General features: G+C 38.5%; 2 protein-coding genes across 2 annotated transcripts in view; one reads left to right on the top strand and one right to left on the bottom strand.

The window, feature by feature from the left end:
• Positions 1–14,248, bottom strand: part of LOC111342345 (large ribosomal subunit protein mL41B) — a 40,492-nt gene that overhangs the window by 1,663 nt on the left and 24,581 nt on the right. The gene's annotated exons all lie outside the window — the stretch shown is intronic.
• Positions 8,033–14,248, top strand: part of LOC148741121 (uncharacterized) — a 6,770-nt gene continuing 554 nt past the window's right edge. The window contains exons 1-8 of the mRNA XM_088724453.1: positions 8,033–8,037; positions 8,785–9,017; positions 9,350–9,726; positions 10,019–10,186; positions 12,012–12,122; positions 12,378–12,494; positions 12,916–13,006; positions 13,532–13,912. Coding sequence (XP_088580579.1) covers positions 8,033–8,037; positions 8,785–9,017; positions 9,350–9,726; positions 10,019–10,186; positions 12,012–12,122; positions 12,378–12,494; positions 12,916–13,006; positions 13,532–13,912 — 1,483 coding nt within the window. The remainder of the gene's footprint in view (positions 8,038–8,784; positions 9,018–9,349; positions 9,727–10,018; positions 10,187–12,011; positions 12,123–12,377; positions 12,495–12,915; positions 13,007–13,531; positions 13,913–14,248) is intronic.

The raw sequence follows: 14,248 nt of genomic DNA, 5'->3' as shown, positions 1-14,248 counted from the left end.
GAGACCCAATTAACTCTAGAAGTCTTTCAGGATATTCTTTGTCAGGGCCACATAGTAGTCGGGACGCTTTTCTCTGAATTGCTTCGATTGCCTTAATGTGCTTTACCAGATAAGGGTTCCAGACTGGGCAAGCGTACTCGAGGATAGGTAACACTAGCGCCTTGAAAACTGTCTTGATGCCAGTCTTGTTTGAATAACTAAATGTTCTTTTAATCAAGCCCAACACCCTGTTAGCTTTAGCACAAATTGAGTTAATGTGATGATCCCATGATAAGCCCGACTCTAACCAACGTCCCAGGTATTTGTAGTGGTCCACTTTCGGTAGTAAGATGTCATTCAACGAATATTGACACCTTATTGGGTCTTTCTTCCTCATAATGTGTAGGACTTCACCCTTCTCGGTCTTAAGAGTAACAAGCCAACTCCTCCACCATTCTGAGGCAGATGACAAATCCTCTTGAAGTAGGTCGCAATCCGGTCTATTTCTTATGTGGCGATGAAGGACTGTATCGTCAGCAAAAAAATCTGAGTTGCAGGTTACTGAGTAAGGAAGGTCGTTGATGTACTCAAGGAACAGCAAAGGCCCAAGTATACTCCCTTGCGGCACTCCAGATGTAACACTTAACCAATCAGATGCTTGACTGTCCCTCAATCACTACACGCTGTTTCCTTGACGTAAGGAAAACCCTTAACCAATTCAAAATCTGGTCTTTGATACCATAGCAAGAATATTTCCACTAGAATCTTTCCACTTATCTTCAAGCCTATTAATTGCACATGTTAGGTACCTGTTATCTTAGGTAGCTAATCTCGTATTTTGCTCTCTCAACAACGATTAATCGACTCAAGTTAACCTGGACTCACTTAATTTAAAAAAGGGTAACGAATGTAATGAGCAAATTAAAAAAAAAAAGACCTCCTTTTTTAAAGTAGTGAAAGTCTATTGATAGGTTGACGATGCAATGGGGTGTATTTTTGCTACGTTGGTCTAATTGTCGTTATTCGTTTCTTTTTGGTTCACTGCAGCCGTGCCAGGCACAATTTTTCTTATCACGGATATCCCCCCTGATAAACAAAACTAATATTAATAAAGAGATGATAAAAATGCCCTACCATATTTTAAGCCATATTTTGAGGTCCACGACAAAGTACTCAGTCTTCTATCAATAACAAATGGTATGGAGCACTCTTTCCTTACCTGAGTGGATCCCAAGGCTAACCTTGTACTTCAATTTAGTCCCCTCACTGCTAACTGCAAAGACGTTGTACTCGGCGTTAGCAGTGTTACCTGAGGTCTCCATGAGATCTACTCGGAGCTTGTTGTTTATTTTTGTGAGGCGGTGTATTTTGTCTAGTCCCAGCCAAAATTCACCATGCAGATTACCAAACACATTCTTGTAGTCGTTTCAGCCGTGGTAGAAATCAACCGAGCCGCCCTGTCCCTTTTGAAACACTGTCCATTCCTCACCGGCTGTTGTTTAGTCATAATATGCATCAATGGCACCTGAACCATCAGGGTCGGTTGTTTAAACACCACTGACCCTTTGACCGGACTTGTAGAGCTCAGCACAGTTCCGCTTAGCTGTTGAGTATAAGATTAGAAGATCTAACATTCTAACTAAGTCATTCCAACATTTCCTTGAAATCTAATTACATGTATCAGCACTTTCTCTACTTGATTTTTACAATGAATCTATTCTGTATAGCAGAGGTGCAAGGCCACGTTAAGAACGGACTCCATTGTCTATCCAGTTGGTTTGGTGTGTAAGAGCCTTCAATCATCAGGGTCAATTGCATAAACACCGCTAGTTGTTTTACCAAATTTGTACTGCTCAGCGTAGTTAGCTGCTTAGTGAAAATGCAACTGAAGTAATTATTAAGACTATCCATTCTTCATTTGATCGATGAATCTATTCTGTGTCGCATCGTACGCAATAGATAAATTATGAGTGATATTTCTTGATGATGAAGGTGCAAAGAACTCGATTTTCTCTCACTGCAGAAACGTAAAATATTGAAGTGACTTTCATAAGGAATCTCTATCGGCCGACACCCGTTTGCAACCCTGGAAATTAATAGCCACTTCACCGCTGATCGTTCAGGTTTTTTTACTTCCACTACAGGGTCCTTTTTTTGTTCCTCATATTGGTACCGGTTCCGTTTTGACTTTTTCTCCTCTGTTGGTATTCCATGAGAAGCACACTGAATGAGAAGGCAGTGAAACACTGGGGTTTTTCCCACAATCCCGATAACTTTGCGCTTCCTCCCCTATCTCCCTTTTCAATTTCCTTCTAGAGAGCAAAAGTTCGGGAGTCGTGACTTTTTAATTCTGCTAGTACCACATGGAAAGAGAGTTTTGACCGTTCAAAATGATTTCTTACTACATTTTATCTTTCCATCTCCTACGTATCCTGCCGAACATTTACAGAAGTAGGAACCAGGAGTATCGACACACTTTTAGCCTTAGCAAAGCAAGAAAAAGACCCTGAGCTGCATTCGTCTATCTGTTTTAATAAAAAGATCATTTTAAAAGTAATACTCAAAATAAATGCCAGATTCACAAGGAAACGTTTGAAAGATATGTTCAATAGAATTAAACTGAGGCGGCATGAGTAATGCCAAAATAATTAATAAACTGTTATCACAAAGCTACAAAAGTGAACTAGTATTTTTTTATAATTTTGGACCAAACTTGCTTTCAGTTGATAATCACGGTATAGCAGTTTTACAAGTTAATTTCAATTTAAGACCATACTATTTTTTTCTTCAATGAAAGTCTAAAAATTTGACAAACCTGAGCCATTTTTGCCATACAGACGAAATCCAGCAGGATAGATAGACGTTTAGACGTTTATTGAGAAGAATACCTTAATAGCAGCTGGAAGCTGAGTTGCAAAGGTGTACAAATTATGTAATAGAACTATACAATAAAATCAAACCTAAAAGGGAACTAATTTACATATACAATTTTAATAAATGTTAGTTAAAATGTCTCGCGCTTGCTGGAATGAAAGTATCTCTTGTTTTAAAGGAGACTCTAAATGGTCTGCGTCGTTGCAACTCCATAAGTTGATCTCGGTTATCGAAAGGCAGTAAGTGGTACAAACAATCTAAGGGATTGGAGACGATGTTGTTAAAGAATTTTAAGCAAAGGTCTTCTCTCCGATCCCTTAGGGTTTTCAGCTCTGCCATCTGAAGCACTTCTCTATTATGATTATCATAACCGTATATCATTTTCAAGGCTCTCTTTTGGACACGCTCTAAAATTAAGCTCAAATAATTGGGGAGACTATAATGGTAGACCTGACATCTATAAGGTAAGACAGGTTGAATACAAGCAACATAAAAATTTACCAGCGACAGGAGTATGAACCCTCACTGTTCATACAAGAGGCGTTCTTTGGACAATCGTAGGAGAAATCGTCACATTCGTTGGAGTCTCTTGACGAAGAGTTAGTAATCAAAGTTATACATCCGTGAAAGTAAAGTTGTGACTTTGGTGACAGTCTTTAGGTAATTTCCTTGCAATTCAGCAACTGCTGTGAATTCTACATGGACTTCAAGGGAGTTTCAATTTTTTAATTTTTTATATGAGGTCGTGCTTTCCCCAGGAAATGCCTAAAGAAATCGACGTCTCAGTGGCGGTCGATTATCTGACGCAGAAAAACAAAGTCAACTCGCAGTACTTAGGATTGTTTCCCACCTTCAGAGGCTGAAAGAAATCGTTTTTCCTTTTATTTGACTAAATTGAAGTCAAAAATTTTGCCTAACGTTTCCAAAAAATAGATTAAAATCTCCACAAGCGTCCGGGTTGTTTGGAAAAACGCATAATCTCGTACCTAGGCGAATCCTCTGGGGGAATTTTCGCGGCAACCTTTCATCTTGGCTCGTTTTCCCTTTGCTTATGGAAAATTCTTTGCCGATGGAAAAAAGTCCTCAGGTAAAATAAAAAAAGCAAGAAAATAAAGGCCAAAAGCAGAAAAAAGAGTACCATTCTGTCCAGAAATCGAACGAAGAAGTCGCCGTTTAACCAAAAATAACATAAAACTTAACCATCGCCTCGAATCGTAATTTTGAAAGCTGTTTGTCGACCGTTTTCTTGCTTTTCGGCACATTTTCCGGTTTTTCATTTTTGCCGCGGGCTTTTCCTTTGCCCGTGGCAATTTTGTCCATTGAATGAATAAATGAATGAAAAACTTTATTTAAGTGTCTATGTTTTTAGCTATAAGCTAATGGGGGACACTAAAAAATTTGAAAGTCAAATACATTTTCATATGTAGATAATAGTTATTTACAGTAGATAATTAAAAATATTATGAAGTTATTTAGTTACGATTTAAATTTTAACGAGAGTTGAAAGGTCGACTTTTCTTATGTTCTTGAACGAATTTTGAGTTTCTATCGTTCTTAGGTGTCTTGGTAACTTCGACCAGATGAGAGGTCCCATATATTTTAAAGAATTCCTACCAAATCTTACGGTTTCGAATCATGGCAGTTCGAAGTCACTGTTACGTAAATTATACTGAGTGTTCTATATATTAAATAAGTCAGAAATATTCTCGGGTACGAGACTGTGCTATACTTTGAACATCAAAGTGGCAATGTCTTGTAGGCACCGATTGTACAACGTCGGTAGTTTGGCGCGACATAGCAGTTCTTGATAGGACGCTGATCTAGTTTTGTACACCGCCCCAAGTGCTCGCTCCTGAATCCGCTCAAGCTTTCTCCGATCCGATGCATGTTTTATCCCATCAGCACAGCACTTACATTTTGTCAATTATTTAGCCGTTCACAGGGGTAAGGCTGACATCCAGTGACAAGTGGAGACCAATTTGTCAGTACGTGTCATTCAGCAGCAAATTCTCAGGCGACGGAACCCCTGTTAGAGTATTTGCTTCAATCAGCCATGGAAATAAGTCATCTGAGGTCCATGATTTAGCTTTTATTTGGATCGAAGATGTTTCAACGAGCGGATTCAAGGTCTGTCTCGTACAAGGTGGCAAGAGCTTTGGAGGTAACAGCACTTTGATCGATTGGTTTGCATTCCAAGGATCACAGTTGGGAGTATCCCATGGCCAAGCTACTTTTAGTCTTTTCACAACTGGATCACAATGCAATTGGGTTAAATTCACTCAGATATGGATAATTAAAGCATAATAGTCGCTAAGGTCATAATTCGGTGTCTCTATGTCTTGTGATCTCAAAAAACTTTTCGTCCTCCATTTTTTACTTCTCTTTTTTTTTGAAAACCAATGAATCTTTTCAAGATTGTTTTGTCGTTTTTCTACTAATCTCTATTTTCTTCTGGCATTTCTTCACTACCTCTTTCTGTAATTTGTACTAAGTTCTTCGTTCCTTAAGTATTCTCGTCAACATTCTTTCCAATCATTACCTTTGAAGTATTTACTTTTAGTTTACTTCATATTTGTTCGTTCATCTATTTTTATTGTTTTTCCTTCCAATAAGCCGTTTCTATCGATACCAAATATTCACGTGACTGTACAGCATGGAATTCCAAACCAAGGACAGGACGCCATGAATGTTTGGACTGCAAACATCTCCACGAATCATTTTGAAGTCTGTTTACAGGAATCGAAGACATTTGACGGCCTTCACGACAAACTCTTAGTGGTATATTAAACATAGCAATTATAAAACAGTTGCCACATGGTTATGAAATCGGTAATATTTTTTTCTTTCTCCTTGCAGAACTGGATGGCCTACGAACATTACCCACTAGCCTGGGAAGCAAAGGAGGCCTCAACCGTAAAATTTTCCAAAAACGAGATGCCATCTACACAAGACAGTTACGCCCTCTATAAGGTATGACCGCTCAAGAATTATTACCACATGGCACACTGCCATTGCCTTAATAGCATCTCTTCCGGAAATATCAGGAGCCGACTCCAATGGGGCGAAATCATCCGATACGTTTTAAAATGTGCTAATGCCATTAGTGATCATCTAATCCCATAGAGAAAAAAATATGAAATAACTCTCTCAGCTTGTGAAACTCTAGCTACTTATAAAATTAGGAAATAATAACACACGAGATTTTATGAAAATTCTTCTTACTTCCCTTGCCTAAGGACTCAGGAAATTATAAGAATTTTGGACAAAACGAAAGCAAAAGTACCTCCTAATTTCACGAGTATACCAATTGATTACTATTTAATACCATCGGTGATTAATTAGGCTCGCAATTGTAGGATACATGGAACGTTTTCATTGCAATTTTATTGAAGATTAACGCTGAAAGTTCCAGCCAAGATTATGATAAATTTACTACCCAGGGTAATGACGTTAGAGAACGTGTTCCCCTATGACAGATTCCAAAATAAGTCCTCCAACAACACAAACCGGTACAGATCAGCACTTTAAGCGATAGTCAACATTTTTTTGGACCCAATTTAGCATTTACCTTCAGTCAACCAAAAGAAAGATCTTCACCATTACCATTCTTAGGGATACGTCGAACGTGAGCGCTAAATGGCTTTTACGTGGATCAATCTTAAGAATCAATGTTTGTGAATTACATTCGTTAATGGTGGCGGTAGCAATACAGACGGTGTTTGCTCGGTGAAAATACATAATGTTTGTCAACTTCCAATTTTCAGAATGTTATCTTTTCAAGTCCATTCTACTCTGCACCTGTGGTTCTCACTACAGTCATCAACAGTGACGGTAGCAATGCAGAAGGTGCTTGCTCAGTGAAAGGTCCCTTAATCACTTGGCTGGAGGTAAGGTGGTAAAATACTCAGACGCTTTTATCATGAAATATCTACCAACCACGAAAACGTTTTCAGTTTGAAGTATTCCGGCCAGGAATGTCAAAATTGTAAAGAAGTTAAATTAATTTGGTAACCGTTCTGACTTGATTTTGGCGAAGCTTCCTTTTCACTGAGTAAATGGGCTAACTAGGACACGTAAAGCTCATACAATTTTAAATAGTTGAACAACTGTAATTGTATCGTTTGTTGAACTGCGAAAAACATATAACAGAGGATCACAATCCTGCAATTTTTCAACATCTCGGTAAAGAAGACCGCTGTCGTGGATTTATCTCCACATATCCGCCTCCCGGTTAGCACAATTGGTTAGAGCGCCGGACTGTTGTGCGGGAGGTGAGGGTTCGAGCCCCAGCCGGACCAACACTCAAGGCCTTGAAATAACTGAGAAGAATGTGCTACCTTTCTATAATATCAATAAATGGATAGACATTCTAGTCTTCTCAGATAAGGACGAATAAACTGTAGGTCCCGTCTCCTGCATCTATTATTAGTTAATTTGGTTAAGCAGGGGACGAGATTACAGTGATGTGGTCTGGCCTGTACACCAGGAATTGGGGGAAGGGGGCATCTGTTGGATTCGCCTTTATTGTTTGTAAACTGCTACTAGCAGTCTCGTGAAGTCCCCCGCACAGTGTTGTAAAGCGCATTAGATCATATCTTCTTGTATGTTAATTTGTGCTATATAAATGTTAAATTCAAATTCATTTATTCATTCAATTTCAAGTCTGAAGACCCCATTTATACACTTCATTTTTGTCCTCTGTCTCTAAGGAAGTGACTACCTCTCACTTTCGAGTGTGTATAAAGGATAGCTCTGGATATGATGGTCAGAGAAGCAAAGTTCATGTAGGCTATTTAGTTATCGGAGGTAAAATTGCAATTTAATCATGATTGCATTAACTAGCTATTATTATATGGCTGTGTCTCACAAGGACTGGCAACTACCGAATTCACGAATTTGATTGGCTGAAATCATTAATGAAAGCGGTCTAGATTTCCCATCTAGACGGGCATCTAGACCGGTGTAGAAAAAAAAGGTACAAAGAATATAAAAATTGGCATCTAAGAGACAGCCATATAATAAACATCTTATTAACCGAGCTAGGTCGGTCTGTATGGGAGAATCTTGACCTGGGTCGCTGGTACAGACATCACTGCGTTCGGTCTGCACTGGCGACCTCGGTTAAGATTCTCCCATACAGACCTCCCCGCTCGGTTAATAAGAACTAAGTATAAAATCCATGGGGTGGGAAGTGTATCTTAGTCAGCGAGCATTCGCAAAACCCGGGGGGTTTGGTGACAGACAAAACTCTTATTGAACTCTTAGAGAGGGAATGTTCAGCAAGTAACCGTGGACGATAATCCTACTCTTGTACGTTGGATCAGCAGTGATCTAATCGGCCCAAAATAACAAATATGAATATAGAGGCAAGACCGATACAACGTGGATAAGTTTTAAAACGGAGCACTATATTTCGGCTGGCCAAACCAGCCTTCTTCAGGTAACTGCACCTGAAGCTGGCTGGTTTGGCCAGCCGAAATATAGTGCTCCGCTTTAAAACTTATCCGCGTTGTATCGGTCTTGCCTCTATATTTATCTTAAAGAAGAAATTTTCACGAGAAAATTGTCCCAATACTTGCTCAATAACAGTTTTAGATAACAGTTTTATAAGTTGTAGATAACGATCAGACTGAGATCATTTCATCCTATACCTTATGCACGCTTGAGCTGCTTTATATCCAGTACATGTAATTTGACTGAAATGTTCATCTGCCCTACCAAAGACTAGAACAGCTCTCCGGGTAGCGGATTTAAAAGCTAGAAGAATATTTTATCCATTTTCAAAGAAGAGCTAAAGTTTTCATAGAAAACTTGATTACTTTTAAGTAACTTTTCTAACTTTCATATTCTGGCTGTTCTCATATTGTAAGAATTTTACTCTTTGGTTGCCTTGTAGGCGACTTATGACTCGTTGTTTCTTTGATCATCAAGCAATTTATTTACAGATCTTGATCCCTGTACAAATGTAAGTTGCAAGTATCACAGCCATTGTGTCGCCTTGTCTGTAAACCAATCTACTTGTGCTTGTGAAAGCAGCTGTCCATCATATGAAGAACAGGTCTGTGCATCTAACGGCCGCACGTTTACCAACTTGTGCCTGTTTAAGCAAGAGATATGTAGAACACGTGGAAAATATACGAAGTATCATCCTGGAAGCTGTATAGGTAAGTTTTCATTGAAATCTTACTTTTATTTAGTTGAATATTTGCCTCTTCTGCCATTCCTCAATCTATTTCCACACTAATCCAGCTACTAATCACGGAGGTTGTTCTGAGGTCTAATTCATTTACGTGTTTCCGGGAACTTCAAATTTAATTCTAGTACAAGGCCTAGCTTACTAATTAATGTGGTTGACAGGCATCGACAGCAAATTTTGATGCTTTACCAGAGAGCTACAGATAACGATAGTGATCTAAGCTATTACTTGAAAAAAAATTATCTAACGGTTGAGCTCAATTTTACATCTTTCTCATTCTAACGTGACTACGTTCTTTAGGTTTTCCTCTTCAGAAAGGAAGACACCAATTTCGGAACATTCCCTCCTGGGCAGAGGACCAATGTGAAGTTATCAAGTTTAAACCATTCATCTTTTACCCTGACCAGAAAGTTTACATTCAACTTACCGTTAATCACGTGAACTACAGTGACTCCAATACGGTACATGAAGCCACAACGCCTTGGGTTGAAAGCGTCAACAGCACTCAGTTCACAGCCTGCGTCACTCGAGCTGGTAGGAATGATTACCCCTCGGATAGCTTTGCCACAGTTGATTGGGTCGCTTATCAGGGTGCTCCGTCTGGGGGAGTGACAGGCGAGAAATGGTTTTCAAGATGGTGGACGGGGACTAGCTGTCAGACGGTCACCTTTCCTAAGGTATGGTTGTTTTAAGGCTTCAGTAGTAATTTCTCTCAAAATGCAAAAATGGAAAAAAAAGTAAAAACTTGACTTTCAAATCGATCAAAGCTCTCTGCTTGTACGCACAGTTGGTTTCTTTTCTCTAAATTGTCGAAAAATACTTTGGAAAAGGAGGGACGCATGCTGAAAGGTTATTGACGCTCACTTACTCTTACTCTTCTTTTCAAGATTTACCTGGAAAAGGCTTGAATTCTATTATCTCCTGGTTGCATCCTATCTTGACAGAAAGACTTATCTCCTCTAAATTTAGGGAAAATTTTCTCAACCACCAACGGTTTTCGCAGCAGCTGAGCACCACAGATCACACCTAAAGCACGATGCCACGAGTTTGTGGATCGAAGATGCCACTGCAAGTTCCTTCAAGATTTGTCTTCGAGAGCTGCAAAACTTTGCAGGAGTACATGATGATATATCAGTGGTGAGTGTTTATATGCTGAGTTCGTACGGCATTCCCATTTACGTTACTAATTACATTTTTTGTGTTTTGCACGCGCATTTTTCTTATTGTCTTTCTCATTCTTTAACTCACGTTGATTTATATTCTGTTAGATTTTTTCGTATAATTGTACTTTGTTTAATTTCATTTCGTATAAGCTTCTCGGTAAAATTCAGCACTAGAGTGTCAGAGCCCTTGAGATCAACGTCGATTATTTTACTGCGATCAACTCTTAGTTTTCCGTCCTTCGTGACCATGATCATACAACGTTTCAATCGCGATCGACCGTAATGTAATAAAGTTAAAGCGCACGTTGAAACCGGACTTGAAGGCAGTTATAGCTAATGAATACAGTTCGTATCATTCATTACTTTAGAGGGACCGAAATCAAGGGGTCATCCTCGGTGTAAAAACCTGACGAGGTTTTCTTTGTTTCACAAGGTATTATTTTGCTGACCGCTATTGTTTATAATGTTTTGTTGTATTTTTTACGTCATTCGTGAGCTTCACAGGTTTTTACACCGAGGATGAGCCAAATCAAGTAGAGAGGTTAAGCATAACGTTCACGGTAAACAGGAAACGGCATGTGATGACCACGTGACAATTTCCCCGCTATTTTTGGCGTTTGCCGTTTGCTTTCTACCGTTACCAACGTGAAATGAGGAATTTTCAAGGTACTTTCATGAACGTCATACTAATGCCTTACAACAACACAAAAGAAAGCACTTTTTACTCAATCTTCTGCTTCGAGGCGAAGCTTCCATATTTCTTTTTTGATGTAAAACAAATGTCTCTTGACAATATATTAAAGCTGCCGGAAAGAATGAAAAACCATTACGCACCGTGAGCTTTAATCCGTTCTTTTCTAAACTTTAACAAATCAAGCAGTTTTGTGCCGTATCGATCAGTGACTGTTAAAGAAGGATGATTTCAAGAAGTTTCAAAGATAATTTTCAAACGATTATCACAGGATAAAACATTATCTGGGTAAAGTATTGTTTTTGTAGAATAGTATAATAAGGTACGTAAAATGTGCATATTTAACTAGGTAAGAACCACATATATGTTAAATTTTGAAACTTAAAAAAAGTTTCAAAAATCTCTCCTGTAAAACAAGTTGATTGAACTTTCTCTATGTTTCCTAAAACACATTCATCCAGAGAAGTGTTATTGTAAAAGATTTTTTTAGGACTGTCCAACGGTTCTCGATATTCTTAAGTGCAAGAAGTTACTTTACTGAAGTTACTTTTACTGAAGTTAACGTTTCCCGTTTGCGATAAGCGTCATGCCTAACATCTCTAATGACACAGTTGTTTTACTTCAGTGGTAATTGAAAACAATATTATCATTTTTATGGTCACTAGATTTATGTTGATTAAGACATGCAAAGCACACGTTTACCGAAAAAACTTGACCTCTTGGTGGGATCATGAAGCAATTATCAAGAAGACCTAATATAGTTGAATTAATAAACATGAGGCATCAAACAAGGGCCACCGTCGTAGTGGTTGCACTTCACAGAGGAATGTTTTTTCCTGAAGAGGGCTTCTCTGAAATTGGGTATAGCCCCATACTTTTAGTTTCTTATTCGAAGTATTCCAAAAAATATCAAATCAAGACAGGAAATGTATTTAATTTTTGTCTCAAAGGAATATTATTGTTTTCACCTTTGTTTCGTTTATCAAACAACTGTTCACGTGGTAAATTATGGGGATACATATGAGTGAATATTGGATTATGCAGAATTCTTGCCGCCACTTTCGTTACCTTATTGTTATCCATCTTTGCGCATCCGTTTGTTGTTTAGAACTGGCTTGCGTTCAAGTCTCTTCATAGGCCGCTGTTTTCAGAACACAGTGATGTAAACTTTCAGAATAACCTTTCACCATCTGAGATTTACAACTTCGCCTTTTGTAAGGTGAGTTAAACACTGAGTGATTTGTAACAGGAAAGGTTAAGTAACTGCCAACTTTTCATACTCTTGAGTTCGGTTTGCATTTTGTTTTGTGTTTTGGTTCGGGGATATTCAGTCTTTTGAAATGTTTTCATTGCTTTTACAACTCTTTTAATTATCGCTGTTTTGATCATAAAGATCATACATATTGGATCGGATGGAACGACACAATTTTGTAAAGACAAGTTCCTTTAATAATACTTTTTGTCTCATTCTTAGGATGTGAATTTCAAGCGGAGCTACAAAAAATCACCAACGGTGTTAGTAACAGCCAAACATTCGGCCAAGGGCGGAAATTCAGCCGCAGAATGCAACGGAATCGCGAGCTGGATTGAGGTAATGCACAGGGCTGTCATATTCTCTTTTAAGGAAAATCGATCAGTCATTTTAAACGGCATTTGTTCAGTTCGTCTTTTTGAAACGAGCGTGGAAGAAAATAAGCTAATGAAATTATGAACAAATTTTGATCAATAGAATTTTCAGAAGAGGCTGATAACCTTAGACCTATTAATGAAGGGTTAGATGTAATTCTCTCAGTGATCTGTGAAATAAAGGCGGAACACACGTACACTGCACGCATAAACGACAGCTACAACTTTATGAAGATATGGTGCGATGGTTGGTGTTTTTGATATCCTTAGCTTCTAACAAGAGATCATAAACTGTTTATAATCTATTTCTTCTGATAAATAGGATTTTAAAAAAATAATAATTTTCCATCTACAATTTTCTCACATTTTGTCTTGTTTCTTTAAAGTTTATCATCTCTTCTAGATTTCGCATTTGCGTGAAGGAACTGTTCATCCAGCGTTTTGATCCATTGACAGTGTCTTATGCAGTGCTGTCAGGTTAGACCATTTTTTAGCCTATATAATATGTTTCCAACATATTTTAGGCCCTAACCCTAACCCTAACCGAGAAATACGATCTATTAGGGTTCTAATCTAGAAAAACAAGCTAAACGAGCACCAGCTCTTGCTAGAGTAACAACGACACGGGTGTCGGAGGTGGTACGACTTTCTTCACTCTCCGCGTCGATGAAAAGTTTTCACTTGCGGGTGTCAGGAGAATAACGAATAAGGCTTGATGTTTTTACTGCGGCTGATGGCCAGAGATCACATTAGATAGAGGTGTAGAGATATTTCCATCACGATTCCCGCTGTCAGTGATACACGGAAACCAATATGCAGCCATCTCATGTTGATCATTGATTTTCGTAGGACTGCTAAGAAAGGTACATAGTTTTAAAATGTAACCATTTTAGCCGTTGTTATAACTGTGCACATCAGGCTCTGGGACACTGGACTGATCTCGATCATAATTAATGCAATAATTCTCACTCCAAACCATTCATTTTCCCTTGATCTGAATAAATATTTGTGAGAAGGAATGGGCGTATTTCAATGGATATTGCTACAGAAAAGTGTCTTCCTGTGATTCGTGGACCAACAGCCAGAATACATGCGCAACCCTGGGAGCTAATCTTCCCAGTATCCACACACAAGAAGAAAACGTTTATGTTCAAAGTCTTCACGACGGGGAACATTGTTGGCTGGGACTCTCTGATATAACTTCTGAAGGGACATTTGTGTGGAGTGATGGAACACCATATGACTTTCATTACTGGGCAGAACATCAGCCAAACAACTTCCGCGATGAGGACTGTGTTCACACGCTTGGTTTCCTTCGAGATCATCAATACAAATGGAACGATGTTAATTGTAGTGATTGTCACAGATTTACTTGTAAGAGAGGTAAGGTATAGACTGAACAGCAAATTGAATCTAGCGAAATTAATGAGGAATTACCAACAACGTTTTGAGTCCTTTTCGTCCTCATATCATATTCTCTTCAATCTGATAAAGATGTTCCGTTAGTCAAGTTACCTTGCCTCTCTACGTCAGCGGATAACCGATCTTTTACCAAGTCATTGATTTTTTAGCGATACGGAGGAACCTGCGTGATCTTAGACAAAAGAAAGTAAGAAATAAAAAAGAATTCCTTTAGCAAGCGGAAATTTAAAAATGTTTTTACTTTTACGCATTTCATCCCTTTAAGGAAAAGGTGGGGCAATAGAAGTAGGAAGACAA

Source organism: Stylophora pistillata, chromosome 1, assembly GCF_964205215.1.
Source record: "Stylophora pistillata chromosome 1, jaStyPist1.2, whole genome shotgun sequence".
NCBI lineage: Eukaryota > Metazoa > Cnidaria > Anthozoa > Scleractinia > Pocilloporidae > Stylophora > Stylophora pistillata.
Note: the sequence above shows the minus strand (reverse complement) of the source record. Positions and strands in the feature narration are given on the sequence as shown.